General features: G+C 43.9%; 1 protein-coding gene across 1 annotated transcript; it reads right to left on the bottom strand.

Annotated features, from left to right (window-relative positions):
- Nucleotides 1-21,605: 21,605 nt before the first annotated feature.
- Nucleotides 21,606-22,360, bottom strand: LOC132365217 (proline-rich protein 13-like). Its single transcript, XM_059921902.1, has one exon. It carries the CDS (start codon nucleotides 22,358-22,360, stop codon nucleotides 21,830-21,832), a length of 531 nt encoding a protein of 176 aa, XP_059777885.1. The 3' UTR covers nucleotides 21,606-21,829.
- Between the last annotated feature and the right edge of the window lie 2,080 nt (nucleotides 22,361-24,440).

Raw genomic sequence — 24,440 nt, 5'->3', positions numbered from 1 at the left:
TCTCTCTCTTCTCTCACACAGTTATCTTTATCTGCCTGGTGAAAGTGGAAGCCCGTCCCTCTCTCTCCCACCTTCAATCCCCTTCCCACTCTCTTACCCGTCTCCCAACTTTGAGTTTTATCCTTCCAGATTCTTTTCTATGCGTTTATATACATATACATCATATATTATTTTCTAACCATAAAAACAACCCTTCAAGGAAAGTACTGTCATCCCCATTTCACAGAGAAGAAAACTGAAGCCAAGAGAGGCTAAGCAACTTGCCCCAGGGCACACAGCCGGGAAGGAGCAGAGCTGGGTTTTAAACCCGCTGTTTGTAGTGTGTGACTCCAGAGACCAGCAGGAAACCCTTTTCCTTGGCACTGCCCTGACCCCCAGCAGGTCACAGACTTTGGTCTTTGTTAACTGTAGTGTGCTTCTTACCTGGTCTCTTTCTTGCTGCCCCTCTGCCATGCTGTTATTATTTTTGCCAGTTGGGTCAGTCAGGGTGGGTATTTGTTACATGGTGGGAGGTCACCCTGAATAAATGGGGCAGGAGCTTGACCCTGCTGCTTCCTTCCTGGCCCCTGACCTGGAATTACTGCGCCAACCTAACTGTCTCACCTGGACCGTTTTCTGCTTTGTGCACACCAGCGTCAAACGGTAATAAGAAGTACCAGCAATGGTGGCATTGCCACCCTTTCTCCAGACGGTTGATCAATGTGCATGTATCTCAGACCACAGAGCACCTGGGGCTGAATGCTCATCCCTTTCTGGCCAAATAGAACAGGTCAGCACAGCGTTTCAGGGCACTTACCACATGTGGGGAGCCTGGGAAGGCAGCTGGTCACTGCCTACTCCTGCCTAGGAGATAAACCCAGTGGGAGGAACAGGCCCCTAAATGTTTTCCTCTTTCTAGTGGGGGTTCTTGGCCAGGAACTGCTGTGTGTGTAAGCTACTGAAACTAATTCTCACAATTGATGTAGGCTGGAAAAGCAGGGGACTGAGAGAGGCAGGAGTCAAAGAGACATTACTTGATGGATTAAAAAAACAAATTCCAGTGCTGAGTCTGGAAGCTCCTTAGAAAAGGTGATGGGACCTTTTTTCCTGTTGAACTTTCAAACCTTTCTGACCCTGCACTTTGAGCTCTGGAGTTTATCAGGGACACCAGGGGCCAGGAGTGTAGCATGACTAAAGTTACTGGGACAAAGCCAGAGGCAGGTCACCCCTCCACAGGGGAGTCCCAAGGGCCTGCAGGCAGCCACTGCCACCAAGAACTTCTAAGGCCAAGAAAGGGAAGCCTCGAAACCAAACATCCCTGCCCGGTCCCGGGCAAATGTGTTCCTCATCAAGGCAGATACAAACAAAGTTTATTAAAAAGCCTTCTGAAGGACATTCCAAATCACCAGCAGACCTCTGTGAGGTGACTGTCCATTCTCCTGTGGACTCTCATTCCAGCCTCACTGGAGCTTTTCAAACACCGAGTCACCAATGTGTTCAGGAAGGAAAATAAACAGGGGGCTCCAGCGGGCGGCCCTGCAGCTCAGGGTGAGCCAGCTCTCAGTGCAGGCCTGCACTTTCTGACACCACAGCCAGCGGGGTTGATAGGGATGACCCGGGAATCGAGTACAAGCAGGGCAGTGAGGCCTCATGGCCTGTGGGGTGGGCCCCACCCGCCATGTCCTAATGGCAGCCCACCAGGCGGAGGAAGGGCCCTGTGGTTGCAAAGATGGTGGCGTAGGCCAGGGGAGTGAGCCCTGGACTAGGGAAGTCATGTGCCTTCTGGAGGCAGTGGGGCCTCGGCCCGAGTAACTGGAAGTTTCCTCATCTGTAAAACTGGTGATTTCCCCCTTAGATGGGAGAGGGGCTGCACACGTTAAAGGGGGGACTGGAGGTCTCAGAGCTGGTCCACGTGATTCCCAAAGCACGGCACGGTACCCCACGGAACCCTAAGGCCCTGTGGAGCACAGTTTAACATTTAAACTAACGTTCCATGATTTTAAAGATTGCAGGTATTTATTTATTTTTTTTTAGAATTTATTTTTATTTATTTATTATTTTTGGCTGCGTTGGGTCTTCGTTGCTGAGCGTGGGCTTTCTCTAGTTGCGGCAAGCGGGGGCTACTCTTTGTTGCAGTGCACGGGCTTCTCATTGCAGTGGCTTCTCTTGTTGCGGAGCACGGGCTCTAGAGCACGGGGGCTTCAGTAGATGTGGTGCGTGGGCTCAGTAGTTGTGGCTCACAGGCTCTAGAGCGCAGGCTCAGTAGTTGTGGCCCACGGGCTTAGTTGCTCCGCGGCATGTGGGATCTTCCCGGACCAGGGCTCAAACCTGTGTCCCCTGCATTGGCAGGCGGATTCCTAACCACTGAGCCCCCAGGGAAATCCTAATTGCAGGTATTTAAATTAAGATTCTGTGATTTTAAAATAATCTGAATATAGAAGTGGACCAATAAGGAAGTTGTAAAGCACAGTATGTTGCAGTTCTAGGACAGGGACAGGGGAGAACTGTGTCTCTAGAGTCAGAGAGGCCTGTACTGCCACCGCCTGCCTGTCACTGTGGGCAGCTTCATTGCCTAAATTCCCAGAACCTCATGAAGAGGGGGTAGAGCAGTTGCCTCGTGCTGTTGACGTGAGCGTCTGTGCTAAAGTCTGAACTAGTAAAGAGGTCAACACAGAGTTGATATTTAATAAGTGATAACTATTGTTATTTATTGGATGTGTCCTATGTCCCTGGCTCTGTTCGACATTTTGGGGAAACAAGGAGGTATCCAGAGAATAAAGGAGGGGAGAAGGAAGAGAGAGAGCCCATGGAAGGTAGAAGGAACTTTGCTGGTGATAAAAGTTCCATCTGTAGCAATTTACTGAGAGCTTTCTGTGAGCGGGTACCGTGCATGGAGGAGCTTTCTGTGAGCGGGTACCGTGCGTGGAGGAGCTTTCTGTGAGCGGGTACCGTGCGTGGAGGAGCTTTCTGTGAGTGGGTACTGTGTGTAGAGGAGCTTTAGTCCTGCTGTGACAGCCCCACACTGCACATAACTATGTTCCTTGTCTTACAGGGGGGGAAACTGAAGCTCAGAAAGCTTTGCTGATTGCCCAATCCCAAGGCCTGTGCTATAGGTTGAATCTTCGTGTCCCCTCAAAATTCATATGTTGAAAACATAATGCCCAATGTGACGATATTAGGAGGGGCCTTTGGGAGGTGGTTAGGTCATGAGGGCAGAGCTTTCATGAGTGGAATTAGTGCTCTTATAAAAGTGGCCCGAGAAAGCTCCCTTGCCCGTTCCACCATGTGAGGACACAGCGAGAGGGCACAGGCTGTATACCAGGAAGTGGGCTCTCATCAGACACCAGATCTGCCGGCACCTTGATCTTCCCAGCCTCCAGAACTGTGAGAAAGAAATGTTTGTTGTTTATAAAGCACCCAGTCTGTGGTATTATGTTATAGCCTGAATGGACTGAAACAGCCTGTAAGAGAAGGAGCTGGGACTCAGGCTGTCTGATGCCCAAGTCTGGGCTCTTAGTCCCTAAGGGTCACAGATCACTGATGCTGAGGTGAGGAGTGCCCGCCTCCTAAATCAAAGATGGTTGTGGTCTTGAAACACAGGAGCCCAACCAGAGCTGCCAGTTCCGATGCTTGAGAAACCCTTACTGTCATGTGTTGCGTACAAGGCGAGAGGATGATTTCGACAGTGTTGGCAATCTGGCTTTCTTGGTTCTAAACTAGTGATTCTCAATCCTGGCTGCACATTAATACCACCTGGGGAGCTTTGAAAAGTCCACACTGCACAGACCACCCAGATCAATGACATCAGCGTCTCTGGGTTGGACTGGGCATTGGTGTCCTGTGAAGTTCCCCGGTGACTCCAAAGAACACCCAGGCCTGAGAACCTCTCCAAAGGGAAACAGCTAGTTTTGTAGCTCTCGTTCCCTTCCACTGAGGGGCTAGGGCCGAGGGCTGGGAGTGGAGGAGGTTTTGAGGCAGGGATGGGGCATAGGTGGGGAAGCAGGAAAAGGGGAGAGATTAAAGACTGACACAGAATGTGTGGGGTGTGGGACACGGAGGCTCAGACAGGTTAAGTAACTGGATTCAGGGTGCACACGAGGTACCTGACAGAGCTGGAAATCATGCCACTGAAGTGGTGGCAGTGTGATTGGAATCTCTTGTTACTGCGGAGGCCCCAAGGGTAGCCCAGTGGTAGAGCTCCTCAAGACCTAGTTCTGCATCCGATTCTCTTCTCAGTCCATCCTTTCTACCCAGGCAGCCTCATCCACGCCCAGGGCTTCCATCATCACCTGACTCGCCAATTTCTATTTTCAGGCCAGACTGTTTCTTGGAGCCTCAAACCTATACTGCAGTGACTCATCTGACATCTGCCTTGGATGGCTCCAAGGCACTCAGGGTTTCACATGCCCAAGACTAAACTCATAACCACCTCCACCCGCAGCCTGGTCCTTCTGCAGGGGCCCAAGCCCAGCGAATGGCACCGGCAATCATGCTGGACTCCTCCCTCCCCCACTGCCCTTGTGCATTAGCAACATTCTTGGTCTAACCTTCTAAGTACCCGTCCGTCCTGTCCTCTCCTTTCCATCTCCATTGCCACCCCTTTAGGCAAGCTCCCATCATCTATGGTAATTTATTCTTTTTATTTTTAATTTATTGGTAATTTATTTTTGCTTACGCGATTATTTGTTTTATGTCTGCCTCCTTCACTAGCTTATACAGGGGCGGGGACTAGCTTTTTTGATGACTTTTGTGTCCCCAGCACCTTGGCCTCAGTGAATATTTGTTGAATATTTAAGTAAGTGAATAACTTTATTTTAAACTTTTAATTCATTCTGGAGGCTGTTGATAATAATGGCTGCTCCATTAGAGCTTGCTACCTTTCAGGCTGAAATCAGGGGTGATGTACTTGGATGACTGCATTCTATGAGGTCTGGGGGCAGAGAGTTCTTGTCTATGGAGACTAAACAGAGGGTCTGAGGGGATCACATGCTCTGAGATGAGACACAGCTACACAATAGGACAGGCGAATACGCACACACACACACACACACGCGCGTGCACACACACACATGCGCGCGCGCGCACACACACACACACACACACACACACACACACACTGTATCCATCCTTGGTCAGCTCTTGCCTGTTTACTCCACAGACATTATCTTTATTTGGAGAATCAATTATGAAATCAATCCCTCACTATTTCTCCAATAATGTAGCTAATAAAAAGAAAAGCTATTTTGATGGTGTCTGGTTTTCAGCTAAAAGGAGGGTCAAAACAGCAATTTTATCAGCTGCCCTTTGAAAGTGCTTCTCTTGGTCACAGCAGTTCACAGGGGGAAACACGATGATTTCAACCCCATTCTTGATATTGGCTCCTGCCTAAGGTGACAGATTGTGTTACCTCTGGACCAGGACATCCGTGGGTAGACAGCAAGGTCAAGTCAAGGTTACATCATGCCGGCTCTGTCATCAGAGCATGGCCCAGCCCTCCCCCATTGCCTGTTCCAGTGAAATACTAGTCAAAATGGTGAGTTTTTGGGATTCTGGTGGAAGTGGGCCGTGGGAAGGAGCCCCAGGACCTGGGCTTTTGGTGCAAGCTTTGGTTTCAGAACCTCCTCTCCTAAGATTCTTCTCCAAGAAAACTATCCCAGCCACATGGTGACAACTCTGTTGTTCCTGCCCGAAATAGATGGAAGGCCCTTAAGAGCAGAGGCCATGGTTTTTCCACTCCCCACCTTCATTGTCTGGGCCTTTATGGGTGCTTAGGAATTCTTTGAGCAGCAGGAGAGGTCTGACCTTGGAGGTGTTAGAAATTAAGTACTGGAGTAGGAGAGGCTAAGTCTGCCTCCTGGACCTACCACTTGCTGGCTGAGAACTCTGTGCACGTCACTTAACATCACTGAGCCTCAGTTTTCTCACCTATAACATGGGGACCATAATAGTAGTTATCTTACTTACGTAAGGTTTTGTGAGGAGGACTCAATCAGGTAATGCATATAAAGCACAACAAATGCCAGTGTGTGGAATGAATGAAGCTGGGGGTGCTCCTCCTCCTTGGATGAGGGAGTCAGAGGAGATGCTGGCACATACTGGGACCCACTGCAGGGGCTCTAGGCCCTCTAAGTCCACCGCTCCTTTGGATCTGACTTCCAAACATAGAAAATAGAAACCAGTGCCTTTTAGTAACATTTTTATTTAGGTATATTGTTTGGAGCCCTTAATTTAAAAAAGGCATTTCTTTCTTTCTTTTTTTTTAAATGTATATTTTAAAATTTATTTTATTTATATTTATTTTTGGCTGCGTTGGGTCTTCGTTGTTGAGCGTGGGCTTTCTCTAGTTGTGGCGAGCGGGGGCTACTCTTCGTGGCGGTGTGCGGGCTTCTCATTGCAGTGGCTTCTCTTGTTGCAGAGCACGGGCTCTAGGTGTGCGGGCTTCAGTAGTTGTGGCACGCAGGCTCAGTAGTTGTGGCACATGGGCTTAGTTGCTCCGTGGCATGTGGGATCTTCCCAGACCAGGGCTCGAACCCATGTCCCCTGTATTGGCAGGCAGATTCTTAACCACTGTGCCACCAAGGAAGCCCATATTTCTTTCTTTCTTTATATCTTTAAAAAAAATTTCAATTGGAGTATACAGTAGTTGATTTACAAGGCTGTGTTAGTTTCAGGTGTACAGCAAAGTGAATCAGTTATACATATATCTACTCTTTTTTAGATTCTTTTCCCATATAGGTCATTACAGAGTATTGAGAAGAGTTCCCTGTGCTGTACAGTAGGTCTTTATTAGTTATCTATTTTATATATAGCAGTGTGTATATGTCAATCCCAATCTCCCAATTTAGTCCCCCCCCTCCCGCTTTCCTCCCTGGTAACCATAAGTTTGTCAAAAAAAGGCATTTGAAAGAAACTCGGGGCTTCCCTGGTGGTGCAGTGGTTAAAAATCCGCCTGCCAATGCAGAGTACACGGGTTCGAGCCATGGTCCGGGAAGATCCCACATGCCACGGAGCAACTAAGCCCATGTGCCACAACTACTGAGCCTGCGCGCCACAACTACTGAAGCCCACGCGCCTAGAGCCCATGCTCCACAACAAGAGAAGCCACCGCAATGAGAAGTCCGTGCACCGCAATGAAGAGTAGCCCCCGCTCGCCGCAGGTAGAGAAAGCCCGCGCGCAGCAATGAAGACCCAACACAGTCAAAAAAAAAAAAAAGCTTAAAAGAAACTCATCACTTGTTCTTGGGCACCTAAGAGTAAATAAAAGCACAACGCCTCACTTTCTTAGGTTACAACTCCAACCACCCTTCTTTGATGTGCTAACTGTCCCTAATGAGGTCAGGAAAGCAGTGACCGCCTCAGGAAGTGCCCTAAAGAGGTTCTTGCGCACAGCCAGGCCCTCTGGTCACTGTGAACACAGCTGGGGAGACCCCATCTGACAGGCTGTGGCCTGGCTTAGAAGAGCTCTGCTGATTTGTGGCTACTTCTTAGGCTGCCATCTTGTGGCAGTTGTTCTGAGGTGAGTCTGTCTGTGGGTAACAGGCTTCTTAACTTCTCCAAAGATCTGCTCCCCTGTGATTTATATAGTACTTGCATATATTTGCAAATGGGGCTCTGGGGTCCTAACTCCAGCTGTAGGAAAAATGAAATGAACATGATGAGCTCAGGATGGAACCTTGTCCAAGAGGGATGTCCAGGCCAGCACTGGGTGACAGGTGTCCAGGTGATATGCCCAGGGCAGTGGTGAGGGCAACAGTAAGAGCTACCGTTTATTGAGCATTTACTATATACTATGGCTTAGTGCTTCCCATATATTATTTCTTTTAATACTATAACAACAACTCTCTGAGCTAAGCCCTGCTGTGTCTCCATTTTACAGATGAAAAAACTAAGGCATGGAGAGGTTAAGGCACTTGCCCAAGGTTACAGAGCCAGCGTGTGGTAAAGTTGGGACTCAAAATAAGGTCTTTCTGACCCAAAGCATGTGCTCTAAGCCCCGCTGTGTGATCATGGGTGGGCTGTAGAGCCACAACGACCTGGGAGCCTGTCCTGGCTCAGCCACTTGGGTTATGTGAGCTTGGCTCGGTCACTTAACCTCTCCCACCCTGATTCCTCCTCTGCGTGGAGCTTCCTCATGGGGTGATTGAAAGGATTAAATGGGGTAATTGATGTAGTTAGCACAGTGCCTGGCACAGATGAGGGCTCAGTAATGTGGGTTTCTTCCTTCCACCATTGGGAGGGGAGAAATGGGAGGGGCCGTCTCCCTAGTCAGTCCTCCTACCGTTTCAGCCTCCTTTCCTTCCCCTGGGCTCCACAGGACCCTTTGTACCAACACCAGAAAGTCTTTGATTCCTGACACTTTGGTCCATTTCTCAGTTTAATCATCTTGGCTGCATGGGAAAGGCAGCACTGGATAGTGTAAAGAGCCCTTGACTAGAATCTTAGAGACCTTGGTTCTAGTCCAGTACCGGGTCTGAGACTTGGATGACTTCTGTCTCTCTGGACCTCAGTTTCCCCATCAATAAAGTGGAGGATTTGTCCATATACAGGACCAGTGTGCATATGCGGTCCGTGTGCAGCCACTCCCTGGTTCTGTACCCACTGTAGATGTGATTAGTCAGTTGCAGCATCTTTGTCACTGATCCTGGATGTAGCTGCAGAGCCCTCCCTTACAAGTAGAGGCAATCACTGTCAACTGGTTAGAGTTGAAATGACAAAACCTCTTGGATATTCCTGGAACAGTTAGTTATCTGCTAAGGGTCCTTCCAGCTTTCACTCTACCAACTGAGCCTTTAATGTTCTGAGGGGCAGTGCAAAGAACGTGGGTCTGAAATGAGGGGAGTGGATTCTAGCTCTAGAAATATCACCTAGCAGTTGTGTGACCTTGGGTAAGTTGTTCACACTCTCTGAGTCCTGCTTTCTCATTTGTAAAAAAAGAGTCCTAATGTGCTGTGGCTGTTGGCATTGCTGCGAGACTGAAATCACTGCAACCTCCCTGCAGGCAGGGTCTGGGTCCCTGTCAGTGCTGCACCCTCTGTACCTGGAACAGGGTCTGGTTAGCAGGCTCTCCGTGAATTTTTGTTGAATTGAAGCAGAGTAAAATATGAAACCTGTAGAAATGGAAGAAACTACGACCCGGTGAAATACATCTCTAAAGAAGTGGTTCCCAGTCTTATGGAGCATAAGGCTGATTAGGGAGCCCTTTCAACATGCAGATTCCTGCACCCTAGTGCCGGGAGCTGATCCAGGATGCCTGGGGTGGGACCTAGGAATCCACAGGTTCAACAGGCTTTCCTGGGAATTCTGCTGCAGGTGGTCCAGAGTTCACTCTGTGGGAAATGTAGCTCCAGAATTGAGAGGCTCAGAGTAGAATTTGTAAATAGAGAGGCCTCAGTTTGTTGCCAGTTGCTCTCTGGGAGTTGAGTTCCCACTTTGGAGTTCCCAGAGCCACTGCATCTGTGAGGGGGTCACCTGGAAGGACGGCTCCCTCCTCTCCTCACTGACTGCCTCCGTGCGAGGCCCAGTCCTCAGCTGGCCGATGCTCTTAGATGTCTACGCTCTGACCTGTGAGGCCCCCGTAGAAAGCAGCCAGGTCAGGGGCGCTTCTCCTTTTATCTCAAGTACAGTGGGAATGTTGGGGGTCTAGGTTGCCAAGGCTGCTCATCACCAGGTATCCCGTTCAGATCATGTGTTGCTTTACCCAGCTCTGTCCACAAGCCTCAGGCCAGGATCCTTGAGGAAGGGCAGCCAGGAGGCAGGTTGGCTGGGGCTCAGCCAGGGTGCTCTGGTGGTGGTGGTGGTTGTGTGTGTGTGTGTGTGAGAGAGGGAGAGAGAGGGAAGCGGGAGGGGGGCGGGGCAGGGAGGGAGAGAGAGAGAGAGAGAGAGAGAGAGAGAGGTGAAAAACAATCAAATATTTGGGATTTTTTCCTGCATGTTGGTAAACAGAGAGATCTTTGCAAACACCCATGTATTAGATGGAAATTGAAATGTTTCATCCTGATGTTTCTGGGTGTGATAATGTCGCTTGCAAGTAGGCGACTGGTTACAGCGTATCTTTGGATGAATGATACTACTTTACTTCACAGTCCCGTTCATCCCCTGTCATCATCATCATTCAGGCCAAATTCATGAATTATAAAGAGATAGTTGGATTTTTGAGCCCTTGTTGAAAATTCAAAATAAATCCAGTTAAAAAAAAATTATGATCCTTTCCTTTTCCTCCCAGGGTCTTCTTCCCACAGCTAACAAGTTCTGTTAACTTCATGTGCTTCTTATAAGGCTTAAACAAGTTAACACATGAAATGGGCTTACAACTGTGCCATAAATTCTCATAAAATGATGCCCATTTTTCTTTACTACTACTACTACTACTACAGATATATCCTGTTAACATAAATCCATCAGGAGCAACCCCTTAATTATTTCAAGCCAATGGGGAATTCTCCGTCCTACAGTCATTAAATTCTCAGCTAACTGAACTCTTATACTTTAAAAGAGGAGATCTTTGTACCTTTAGCCACTGGGACATGGAGGCCATGCTGGACTCTCTTGCTTTTATAAATAAAGCTCGATGGACACAGCCTGGTTTTTCTCTGGTCTCCTGGGCTCAGAATTCAGAACACCAGCTGGTGATTGTCAGGCCACAGCATGGTACAGGGCAAGTGCTTCTTGAGTTGCTCTCTTTCTCTTTCTTTTTTTTGTAGTGCACCCTCCCCATTCAGATATTCATCTGTCTCTGCTTCCAGGAATCTTCTCCACTCTCCCTTCTAACTTGCTGCACCAAATCTCTCAGGCCCTAAAGAGAAACAAGCAAGACAGAAGAGTAAGTATATCCAATGCCTGAGGGCCGCTTTTGCTTAATCTTAAGTTGTTAGTGATGTTCTAGAGAGTTATGATTGTCATGCAGAATATCTTCCAGAGAAGCCAAGTGTTACCTGGACATTACACTCCAGTGGGACCAGGAAGACTCCAAATCCAGCATAAGGGCCAGTTATGCTCAGCCATTCCTAATTCATCACCCAGCCCGGTCAGAGGCTCTGATCAGCCTCCTTGCTTGGGCTTCCTGCTGCCCTAGCTGCCTCAGCCTGTTTCAGAAGTGAAACCAGATGGCTAGGGTGGGTAGTGAGGGAGATCCACAAAAAAACCCCAGGGAAAACTGAGCTCCAGGTCCCACCCACTGCCCCAAACTGCTTCTGAGTCGGTTCATCCATGAACAAACCCCAAAATTCCTTTTATCTCCCAATCACTAAGAATCTGATCCTTTATTTAGTCCCGAAACTCGGAAACTAATCTTTTATTTATCTCTACTGTAATTCCACTTCAGGCTATGTATGGAATACACCACTTGGGAACAAACCTCTAGGATTTCAGAAGGACCCTCAGTCAGGGAAGCACAAGGGCTTACGAGGGAAAGTAAAACCAGGGCCAGGATGTTTTGGTTCCATGCGTGAACTAGAGGAAGACATGCCTGATTTGGGCTTGTGTGATGGAGAATGGGCGACAGGCAAGCTCCCTAATCACCAAACCACAGTAGAGGGCTGCATGATGTCAGGCCCCGGCGAGGCAAGCTGGTTGAAACAATTTCCCAAGCTTCCTTTACCGCGGCCCTCAAGCCAGGGTAAGGAATCAGTGACACACTGAATGATTCCAGACAGCTGTCTGTCAGCCTGGTTTCACCCTCTCTCAGTGGATGTGAGGCCAAACTACATGGCCAGTGTGGCAGTGAGTGCCAGCCTGCGTGCCACTCCTCACCCCTCCGTCCCGAGCAGGCTGACTCCCACCGGGGCCCCGAGAGGACTGTCTAGTCTCTGGAGGCCTTCCAGACCCACCCCCCCAGCCCCTGCTCTCTTTCACTCATCCTTGCATTCAACAAATACTTCCTGAGTACCTCTCATGAGTACCTCGGGGCTGGGGCCGGCCATTTAGTGGTGAACAGGGCACTGTCCCTGCCCTTACAGAGCTAATAGACCCTGTGGAGAAATCAGTCAGATGCTGAATGGTCATTTAGGTAAAATTGTGATGGAAGGAAGGCGAGGGGCCACGTTGGGGGTTTGGGAGTTTTTGATGGGAGAATGCGGTTAGTGCTGGCAGTCAGAGGCTAGTAAGCTGACCGTTGGAGGATGAGCAGGAGTTAGCAAGGTGCAGAGCTGGGGAGTCAAGGAGTGTCTTCATGAATTCCTCCACTCGCTTTGGCTTTTCACCTTCTTCATGCCTCCCTCCAAAACTGAGCTCCTGACTCAGGCCCCAGGGGCATTTAACATGTGTTTAAAACTCCATTTCTGCAAACTGCCTCTGGGCCCCAGCCCCTGGTATCACGCCCAGAACCAGCCAGCTGGTCTGTCCCTTCCCAAGCCCCCTTCTGTGGAGGCAGCTGCCCAGTCTTGGTCCTTCTTTCACCAACTCACTCTCTTACGTACTCAGCCGTCTTTGGTTCACACCCCGTGTCAGCTCGGTTCTGTGGGGCTTTCCCAGCACCTGCTGGCTCCACAGGGAGACGGCTCACTTTGTTCACATATTCTCTCTCTCAGGAGTTTGCTTCTTCATTTCGCCAACCTGCCCTCAGCCAGGGCCAGGCCTTGCTTTAGGTCCAGGCTGAGGGCTAAAGGGGAGTCTGGAAGAAGGCCACGGGGGTGGGGTTCGGGGAAGGCTTCCTGGGAGAGTCAGGCTGAGAAGGAGTTTGTCAGGGGGCATTGCCCTTCCTTCCACTTCTCCTACCCCTTTTGCTCTTTCCCATGCATTCTTCACCCTCTACTCCGGCGTATCATGGATGTTTCCCAGCTTCAGCCTCAAGGGATAGAGCTGGGAGGGCCCTTGGAGATCTAGTCTGACACCTGCCCATTTGACAGATGGGGATAGTGAGGTCCGTAGAGGGGGATGGATTTGCACAGAGTCATGCAGCTCAAGGAAACATGATGGCTAGTTTCTTGTATTGTTCCAGAGTTTGTGTGCCTATGACTTACTCCTTCCCAGCCATAAAAGCTTTCTGCAAAGTGTACACCAGTTCTCTCCTCTGAGTGCTGCCCTTCACTGCCCCTCATCACTGCCTGATGCTCTCCAGGGAGGGATTTGCAGGAGTCTCAGTGCCTTCCTGCTTTGGGCAGAGGATCCTGGCAAGGATGTATCCTGGGATCCTCATGGGACTGTCTCCAGGGAGGGCCCCTCTGGCCTGCTGTCCTTCTAGACTTCGCCTGAGACAGTGAAGCTTCACTGTTAAGAGCTGTGAGACTTTGGTCACCTGATTTTAACAATCTGTGAACCCCAGTTTTCTCATCTGCAAAATGAGGGTAACAATAGGGCTAATAGCTTGAATGAGATCATGTTTGAGAAGTCCCTGTTATATAGCAAGTGCCTGTCATCAATGGCTGCTATTGCAGTTCTCTGTTCAATCCTGACCCAGATAGTCATGGTCAGTGGTCAGGGAAGGCATGGTAGCTTCTGGAATGCTGTGTCCAGAGGTCTGGAGGGAGGGAAAGGAGAGGCCGGTGGACCAGGCCTTTGACAAGGCCTCTGGGAAAGTGAGTCTTCTTCCTCCTACCTGATTTTGATGGATAGGTTGGTGGAAGGAATGGGAGTGGAATTAGTAAACCACAGGTTAATAAGCAGTAATCTCCTGAAGTCTTTGCCAGTTTGATGGGAAAAGGAAGAAAACTCCAGGAAATGCCCAAAGGCCCTTTCTGATGAGCATGACAAGGACTGATGGTTCAGTCGTTGGGTCCTGGCTGTGTTTTCAGTGGTCTCCATGCAGGCTTAGCTTGCAGGGCTTTGAGTTCGTGACAGCCTCAGCTTGATGAGTGCATTTAAAAGGAACCCAGCTCAGAACAGAGTTCATGTTAGAGCCAGGTGTTGGGGGAACAGGGTGACAAATGACTCCCTGGCTGTATTCTCTGAACACACACACCCACTAGCTGATGAACCCATCCAGGGAAGCACATACCCATAAAATGTCCCTTAGAGCAGGGGAAACTGAGGCACAGAGACCTTGAGTGACACTCAATCTGTTAGCTGAGCAGCTTGGACTAGAATCTGAGTTTGTGGATTCATCTTTTCTCCCCTCCTCCTTCTTTCTTTTTGGTAAGGAATTTGATTTTTATTCTAAACACTGAGAAACTATTATTTGTAAGCTGGAGAATGAGATGATACAATTTACATTAAAAAATAGCTTTACTGAAGCAGAAACTAACACACCATTGTAAAGCAATTATACTCCAATAAAGATGTATTAAAAATAATAGCTTTACTGAAATATAATTCACATAACATAAAATACCCTTTATTTTTTTCCTTAACTGAATTATAATTCTCTAAAGCTGCCTGTTTTTTTTTTTTTTTTAATTTATTTATTTATTTATTTATTTATGGCTGTGTTGGGTCTTCGTTTCTGTGCGAGGGCTTTCTCTAGTTGCGGCGAGCGGGGGCCACTCTTCATCGTGGTGCGCTGGCCTCTCACTGTAGCAGCCTCTCTTGTTGCAGAGCACAGGCTCCAGATGCGCAAGCTCAGTAGTTGTGGCTCATGGGCCCAGTTGCTCCGCGGCATGTGGGATCTTCCCAGACCAGGGCTCGAACCCGTGTCCCCTGCATTGGCAGGCAGATTCTCAACCACTGCGCCACCAGGGAAGCCCTGCCCGTTTTTTTTTACATCTTTTCTACAAAATGGAGTTTGCTTCCTGAAACAGTGAACTTTTTGTGAAGCTTGCCACATTCCTCTAAGACTATTTGCTTGATAAGAAAATAGTTAAAAGATTTTAAGATGGAAACCTTGCAGCAACCTTGCAGGGAACTCTATTTAATGCTCTGTGGTGACCTAAATGGGAAGGAAATCCAAAAAAGAGGGGATATATGTATACATATAGCTGATTGACTTTGCTGTACAGTAGAAACTAACACAGTATTGTAAAGCAACTATACTCCAATAAAAATTAAAAAAAATGAAACCTTGCTTTGCATTCCTATTCCCATCCTCTTGCATTTCATCAGGTCGGAAGAACCTATACTTCGTCCTACCTGAAGCAAATTATCCTTAAAGAAAAACAAAAGTAAGTAAGATAAAGGGAACAGCTATTTAAAAGAGTTATATTCCTTTTAACTCTGTTGTATACTCTATTGTCACACATTTTAAAATAAGATTTTAAAAACTAATTTGAAGAAAGCCATAAAATGGATTATTGAGTCCTTATAAAAATGTAGTATTTTAACAGTGGTGTGTGTGTGTGTGTGTGTGTGTGTGTGTGTGTTTGTAATTGTCATGCTTAGAAAGCATTCTTTGTGGAAACAAAGTACTGTAAGTTCTTGGTACATAGAATTTTGAAGAGAAGGTACTTATGACTGACGTCAGAACTAAAAGTCCCAACAGGATTGTCCATCCAGCGCAATTTTCTTTCTTCATTGTTAACATTGACCAGTGTGCTACTGTGGTCCTAATTGTCAGCTTCTCCATAGCGTGGTTATCCTGTCCTACAAGATCTCTATTTCCTGCCTCTGCCCAATCCCCATCATCCTTGCTGCTCTGTCACTCTGACCAAGGGAAAATGAGTCAGAAAATAATCCTTTTTTAAAAGAACAAATTTGAAGATTCTGTTTTTCTTTCTCAACAACTAGTACAAATGGATGCAGTACCTTCAAACTACAACATTATATATTCACCAATAGAGTGAAGAAACTAAATCATAATCTAGTGTTTCAAAAGAACTATTTTTTTAATATTTATTTTTTTAATGGGGTACAGTTGCTTTACAATGTTGTGCTAGCTCCTGCTGCACAGCAAAGTGAATCAGCCATATGTATACACATATCCCCTCCCTCCCTTTTGGATTTTCCTCCCATCCAGGTCACCACAGAGCACTGAGTAGAGTTCCCCATGCTATACAGCAGATCCTCACTAGTTATCTATTTCATACCCAGCGGCGTATATATGTCAATCCCAATCTCCCAATTCATCCCACCACCTTCCCCCCCTGCAAAAGAAATATTTTTAGATTATGACTTAACATGGAGAGAAACAAATCCCCCCCACAAAGGGTTAAAATTGTTGGATTAAAAAGTAAAAAATCAAAGAGGAAATCAAAAACTATCTGGAGACAAATGAAAAGATGAAAATGGAAACACAAGGATCCAAAATCTATGGGACACAGGGACTTCCCTGGTTTTCCAGTGGTTAAGACTCTGTGCTCCCAATGCAGGGGGCCCAGGTTCGATCCCTGGTCAGGGAACTAGATCCCGCATGCCGCAACTAAAGATCCCGCATGCCACAATGAAGATCCTGCATGCCGCAACTAAGACCTGGTGCAGCCAAATAAATAAATATTTTTAAAAACCCCAACAAAATCTATGGGACACAGCAAAAGCATTTCTAATAGGGAAGTTTATAGTGATACAAGCCTACCTCAGGGAACAGGAAAACTCTCAAATAATAATCCAACCTTACACCTAAAGGAACTAGGAAAAGAAGAACAAACAAAACCCAAAGGTAGTAGAAGAAAAGAAATAATACAGTAGGAGAGAGAAACAAAATTGATAAACCTATAGCTGGACACATCAAGAAAAGAAGAGAGAGGGCCCAAATAAATAAAATTGGAAATGAAAAAGGAGAAGATACAGTTGACACCATAGAAATACAAAGGATCATAAGAGATTACTATGAACAATTATATGCCAATAAAATGGACAACCAAGAAGAAATGGATAAATTCCTAGAAACGTACAATCTCCCAAGACTGAATCAGGAAGAAATGGAAAATATGAATGGACCAATTATCAGTAATGAAATTGAATTAGTAATAAAAGAAAAAAACAAAAACTCCCAACAAAAGTCCAGGATTAGATGGCTTCACTGGTGAATTCTACCAAACATTTAAAGAAGAATTAAATGCTCATCCTTCTCAAACTATTCCAAAAAATTGAAAAGGAAAGGAACACTTCTCAACTCATTCTATGAGACCAGTATTACCCTGATACCAAAACCAGACAAAGACACTACAAAGAAAAAAAAAAAAAAGGAAAATTGTAGGCCAATATCCCTGATGAACATAGATGCAGAAATCCTTAGCAAAGTATTAGCAAACCGAATTCAACCATACTTTAAAAGAATTGTATACCATGATCAAGTGGGAATTATCCAAGGGAAACAAGGATGGTTCAACATCTGCAAATCATCAGTGTGATACACCCCATTAACAAATTGAAGGATAAAAATCATATGATCATCTTAATAAATGTATAAAAAGCCTTTGACAAAATCCAACATTCATTTATGATAAAAATTCTTAACAACATGGGTATAGAGGCAACACACCTCAACACAATAAAGGCCATATGGCAAACCAACAGCCAAAATCATACTCAACTGTGAAAATCTGAAAGCATTTCCTCTAAGATCAGGAATAAGACAAGGATGCCCACTCTTGCCACTTTTATTGAACATAGTATTGGAAGTCCTAGCCACAGCAATCAGACAAGAAAAATAAATAAAAGGAATCCAAGTAGGAAAGGAAGAAGTAAAACTGTCACTGTTTGCAGATGACATTATACAGCATATAGAAAATTCTAAAGGTGCCAGCAAAAAACTATTAAAACTAATAAATGAATTCATTAAAATTGCAGGATACAAAATTAATATACAGAAATCTGTTGCATTTCAACTTTTATATATAGAATGGATAAACAACAAGGTCCTACTGTATAGCACAGAGAACTGTATTCAATATCCTGTGATAAACTAGTGGAAAATAATATGAAAAAGAATGTATATATGTGTATAACTGAATCACTGTGCTGTACAGCAGAAGTTAACACAACATTGTAAGTCAACTATACTTCAATAAAATAAATTAAAAAAAGAAATCTGTTGCATTTCTATACACTAACAATGAACTATCAGAAAGAGAAATTAAAAGTACCCCATTTAAAATTACATTAAAAAATACCTAAGAATAAATCTAATCAAGGAGGTGAAAGAGTTGTACTCAGAAAACTATGAGACACTGATGAAAGAAATTGAAGATGACACAAACAAATGGAAAGATATAATGTGTCATGGATTAGAAGAATTAATGTTAAAATATCCATACTAGCCAAGGCAATCTACAGATGTAATGCAATCCTTATCATCATACCCATGGCAATTTTAACAGAACTAGAACAAATAATTCTAAAATTTGTATGGCAACACAAAAGACCCTGAAAAGCCAAAACAATCTTGAAAAAGAAGAACAAAGCTGGAGGTATCACACGCCCTGATTTCAAACTATACCACAAAGCAACAGTAATCAAAACAGTGTGGTACTGGCATAAAAACAGACATGAAGATCAATGGTGAGTATATGGAGTAAAGGGAATCTTCATGCACTGTCGGTGGGAATGAAAATTGGTGCATTTACCATGGAAAACAGTATGGCAGTTCCTCAAAAAATTAAAAATGGAACTGTCATATGATCCAGCAATTTCACTTCCGGTTTTTTTCTGAAGTAAATATAAACACTAATTGGAAAAGATATATGCACCCATATGTTCATTGAAGCATTATTCGCAATAGCCAAGGTGTGGAAGCAACCTAAGTGTCCATCAATAGATGAATTGAAAAAGAAGTGATATATGTATTACTCAGCCATAAAAAGAATTAAATCTTGTCATTTGCTACAACATGGATAGACCTAGAGGGTATTTTGCTAAGTGAAATAAGACAAAGACAAATATTGTATGATCTCACTTATGTGTAGAATCAAAAATCAAATAAGAGTAACAAAGCAGAGTCATAGATACAGAGAACAAAGAGGTGGTTTTTAGAGAGGAAGATGGTGGGAGATGAGTGAAATGGGTGAGGGAAATTAAGAGGTACAAACTTCCAGTTAAAAAATAAATGAGTCACAGGGATGAAATGTACAGTGTGCAGAATATAGTCAGTAATAATGGAATATCTTTGTATGGTGACAGATGGTAACTAGACATCATGGTGATCATTTTGAAATGTATGGAAATATCCAATCACTGTTTTGTGCACCAGGAACTAACGTAGTGTTGTAGATCAATAATACTTCAAAAACAAATAAACAAACTCATAGAAAAAGATCAGATTTGTGGTTACCAGAGGTAAGGGGTATAGGGAGGGGGATTTGGATGAAGGTGGTCAAAAGGTACAAACTTTCAGTTATAAGACAAATCAGTACTAGAAATGTAATGTGCAACATGATGAATATAATGAACGCTGCTGTGTGTTATATGTGAACGTTGTTAAGAGAGGAAATTTTAAGAGTTCTCATCACACAAAAAATGTTTTTTCTTTTTCTCTAATTTTGTTGATGAGATGATGGATGTTCACTAAACCTACTGTGCTAATCATTTCATGATGTATGTAAGTCAGATCATTATGCTGTATACCTTAATTTTATACAGTGCTGTATGTCATTATATCTCAATAAAACTGGAAGAAAAATTAAAAATAGAACAAATACTTTCCATTGTTCATTTTCTTATCCTTTTCTGTGTATGTGTGCAACATAATTATATCTATCTATCTATCTATCTATCTATACTGCAAAATGATCACCACAGTAAGTCTAGTTAACATCCATCACCACACAGAGTTACACATTTTTTTTCTTGTGCTGAGAACTTTTAAGATCTACTTCTTAGAAACTTTCAAATATATAATACAGTATTTTAAACTATAGTCACCATGCTGTACACCACATCCCCAGGATTTATTTATTATATAACTAGAAATTTGTACCTTTTGATGTCCTTTACCAAAAACCCTTCCCCTCTTGCCTGCCTCTGGCAACCACCAACCTGTTCTGTGTATCTATGAGTTTCTTTGGTTTTTCTTAGATACCACATATAAAAGTAAGATCATACAGTATTTGTCTTTCTCGGACTTATTTCAATTAGCATAATGCCCTCAAAGTCCATCCGTGTCACAAATAGAAGAGTTTCTTTCTTTTTTAAATGGCTGAATAATATTCCATATACATGTGTGTATATATCACATTTTCTTTTTTTTTTAAATTGAAGTATAGTTGATTTACAATATAGTGTTACTTTCAGGTATACAGCACAGTGATTTAGTTGTGTGTGTGTGTGTGTGTGTGTGTGTGTGTGTGTGTATTTTCAGATTCTTTTCCCTTATAGGTTATTACAAAATACTGAGTATAGTTCCCTGTGCTATACAGTAGGTCTTTGTTGGTTATCTATTTTATACATAGTAGTTTGTATCTGTTAATTCCAGACTCCTAATTTATCCCTCCTCCCACCCCCTTTCCCCTTTGGTAACCATAAATTTGTTTTCAACGTCTGTGCATCTCTGTGTCTCTTTCTATTTTGTAAATAAGTTCATTAGTATTTTTTTTTTTTTTTTTGGCTGCGCCGCATGACTTGTGGGATCTTAGTTCCCTCACCAGGGATCAAACCTCTGCCCCCTGCAATGGAAGCACAGAGTCCTAACCACTGGACGACCAGGGAATCCCCATCATTTGTATCATTTTAAATGATACCAAGAGTAAATATAAATTTACTTTTTTAAGCCGCTTCGTGGCTTGCAGGATCTTAGTTCCCTGACTAGGGATTGAACCTGGGCCATGGCAGTGAAAGTGTCAAGTCCTGACCACTGGACTGCCAGGGAATTCCCGATGTATCATTTTTTTTTAGATTCTACATATAAGCGATATCATATATTTGTCTTTGTCTGGCTTACTTCACTTAGTATGATAATCTGTGTTGCTGCAAATGGCATTTCATTCTTTTTGATGGCTGAGTAATATTCTATTGTATACAGGTACCACATCTTCTTTATCCATTCATCTGTTGATGGACATTTAGGTTGCGTCCACATCTTCGCTTTTGTAAATAGCACTGCTATGAACATTGGGGTGCATGTATTTTTTCGAATTATGGTTTTCTTTGGATATATGCCCAGGAGTGGGATTGCAGGAGCATATGGTAGCTCTATTTTTAGTTTTTAAAGGAACCTCCATACTGTTCTCCATGGTGGCTGTACCATTTTACATTCCCACCAACAGTGTAGAAGGGTTCCTTTTTCTCCATGCTCTCTCCAGCATTTATTATTTGTAAACTTTGTGATGATGGCCATTCTGACTGGTGTGAGGTGACACCTCGTAGTTTTCATTTGCATTTCTCTAATAGTGATGTTGAGCACCTTTTCATGTGCCTTTGGCCATCTGTATGTCTTCTTTGGAGAAGTGTGTATTCAGATCTGCTGCCCTTTTTTTTTTTGAACAGAGACCAGGAGAAACAGCTTTATTTGAACGGAGAGTTGGAGAGTGAGAGGAGGACCTGAGATAGCATACTGAGCTAAGGGGTAGAGATCAGTTTCCAAAACGGCAGTCAGAGCTCATCAGCCAAATGGACTCCACTTCCCAGCAGCCTTGCAGTGAGTGCAATCAATAAAAGGCCTGCTGGGAAATGTTTATTTGCCACTAAATCACCCAAGCATGCCACAATTACAAGCAAGGTACAGGTCGTTTTTTCCTCTCCGTAATCAAATTTCCACAGCATCTCCCCAGTCATGAGTATTACAAAAGAAAGTAAAAAAATCACATTTTACAGATCTTAGACTTGTCTTCAGCATTTAGCTCAAATCTCACCATCTTCAAAGAATAGTTCTCCTGCAAAATTCACCAGCTAAAAGTTCTATCCAAGCAGTGGGAAGACGGCCTTTGCTAGCCCATGGCAATTCTTTTCCCATTTTCCCTAGCCAGTTAGGGTTGAACAGCAGAGTGAGGCTTAGATTGCAGGGGTGGCGGGGGGAGGGACACAAGGGCTAATTTCCCCCAGTACAAGATGGCATCTGAAGCTTGATGGGAGAGCAGAACTGGAGAGACTTGAGGGAAGGGTCCAGGCCCTGTATTCAGTCAGAGTCACTGCTGGAAGAGCAGGAGGAGGAGGAGGAATGCTTGCCATGTTTGTGGTGTTTCTGCTTCTTTTTATGAGCTTTTTTCATTTTCTTTTGCATCTTGTCAATCACCATTCCTGGTCCTACCATGCCAGGAGCCAATGTATTCACAGGACATATGCCAGGGGCAGGTGGTGGGTATGGAAGGGGGTAGGGACCTGAGGGTTGGCATCCTGGATACCCTGGTTGTGGCACAGGATGACAGGGCCCACCAGGGGGAAAGGCTGGATTCCCCTGGGGTGCTCCTGGGGGAGTGGGAAAGGGGCCTGGAGGAAAGGTAGGGGTGGCAGGTGGTGGATGGGTAGGATTGCAACCTCCAGGGTACCTGACGTTAGGAGGGTGTGGATATGGCCCTGGCTGCCCGGCATTGGGATTCCACATATTCAGGTATTTCCTCCAGCCCAGGAATGGAAAAAGAAGGAAACTGAGGAATCCAGGCGTCCCGTCACCTCTACACCACTGCTTGGGTGGACTCCTGCTGCCCATTTTTTGATTGGGTTGTTTGTTTTCTGATGTTGAGCTGTATGAGCTGTTTATATATTTTGGAGATTAACCCCTTGTTGGTCGCTTCATTTGCAAATATTTTCTCCCATTCTGTAGGTTCTCTTTTCATTTTGTTTATGGTTTCCTTTGCTGTGCAAAAGCTTTTAAGTTTAATTAGGTCCCATTTGTTTATTTTTGTTCTTATTTCCATTACTCTAGGAGACAGATCCAAAAAGATATTACTACGATTTATGTCAAAGAGTGTTCTGCCTATGTTTTCCTCTAGGAGTTTTATAGTATCTAGTTTTACATTTAGGTCCATTTTGAGTTTTTGTGCATGGTGTTAGAGAATGTTCTAATTTCATTCTTTTGCATGTACTGTTCAGTTTTCCCAGCACCATTTATTGAAGAGACTCTTTTCTCCATTGTATGTTCTTGCCTCCTTTGTCATAGATTAGTTGACCATAGATGCATAGGTTTATTTCTGGGCTTTCTATCCTGCTCCATTGATTTATATTTCTGTTTTTGTGCCAGTACCATACTGTTTTGATTACTGTAGCTTTGTAGTGTAGTCTGAAGTCAGGTAGTGTGATTCCTCCAGCTTCATTTTCCTTTCTCAAGATTGCCTTGGCTATTTGGGATCTTTTGTGTTTCCATACAAATGAAATTTCTTTTTGTTCTAGTTCTGTGAAAAATGCCATTGGTAATTTGATAGAGATTGCACTGACTGTAGATTGTCTTTGGTAGTATAGTCATTTTGACAACATTGATTCTTCCAATCCAAAGCATGGTATATCTTTCCATCTGTTTGTGTCATTATATCACATTTTCTTTATCCATTCATTATTGATGGACATTAAGGTTGTTTTAATCTTTTGCTTATTCTAAATAATGTTGCAATGAACATGGGGTGCATCTATTGTTTTGAGTTAATGTTTTTATTTCCTTTGGATAAACACCCAGAAGTGGAATTGCTGGATCATATGATAGTTCTATTTTTAAGTTTTTGAGGAACCCCATACTGTTTTCCACAGCAGCAGCACCAATTTACATTCCCACCAATAGTGCATGAAGATTCTCTTTACTCCACATTTTCACCAACAATTGTTATTTGTTATCTTTCTGATTATAGCCATTCTGACAGATGTGAGGTAGTATCTCAGTGTGGTTTTGACTTGCATTTCCCTATGTCTAGTTGATGTTGAACACCTTTTCACACACCTGTTGGCCATCTGTATGTCTTCTTTGCAAAAATGTCTTTTCAGATCCTCTGCTCATTTTTTAATTGAAAAAAAATCTTTTGCTATTGAGCTGTATGAGTTCTTTATATATTTTGGATATTATCCCCTTATCAGATACATGACTTGCAAATATTTTCTCCCATTCTGTAGGTTGTCTTTTCATTTTGTATATGGTTTCCTTTGCTGTGCACAAGCTTTTTAGTTTGATTAGGTCGCATTTGCTTATTTTTGCCTTTGTTTCCCTTGCCTGAGGAGACAGATTCAAAAAATATTGCTAAGAATGACGTCAAAGAGCAAACTGCCTATGTCTTCTTCCAGAAGTTTTATGATTTCAGGCAGGTCTTACATTTAAGTCTTTAATCAATTTTGAGTTTATTATTGTATATGGTGTGAGAAAGTAGTCCAGTTTGAATCTGTAGCTGTCCAGTTTCTCCAACACTATTTATTGAAGAGGCTGTCTTTTCCTCATTGTATATTAACTGACCATATAAGTGTGGATTCATTTCTGGGCTCTGTGTTCTGTTCTATTGATCTACATGTCTGCTTTTTTTGCTAGTACCACAGTGTCTTGATTTCTGTTTGCTTTGCAGTATAGTTTGAAATCAGGGAGCATGATACTTCTAGCTGTGTTCTTCTTTTTCAAGATTGTTTTAGCTTTTCAGTTTCTTTTGTATTTCCATACAAATTTTAGAATGATTTGTTCTAGTTCTGTGAAAGTTGACATTGGAATTTTGATAGGGATTGCATTGAATCTTTATTTTATTTATTTATTTTTTAAAGAATGATTGTTTCAATTACAACAGCTTTTATTATCTTTTTAAATTTTTTAATATTTATTTATT

This window comes from Balaenoptera ricei, chromosome 4 (assembly GCF_028023285.1).
Source record: "Balaenoptera ricei isolate mBalRic1 chromosome 4, mBalRic1.hap2, whole genome shotgun sequence".
Lineage (NCBI taxonomy): Eukaryota > Metazoa > Chordata > Mammalia > Artiodactyla > Balaenopteridae > Balaenoptera > Balaenoptera ricei.
This window is presented reverse-complemented; position numbering and strand designations above follow the sequence as displayed.

Bases quoted from the DNA above. Each gene is read 5' to 3' on its own strand.
- LOC132365217 (XM_059921902.1), bottom strand. From the start codon at position 22,360: ATGGGCAGCAGGAGTCCACCCAAGCAGTGGTGTAGAGGTGACGGGACG.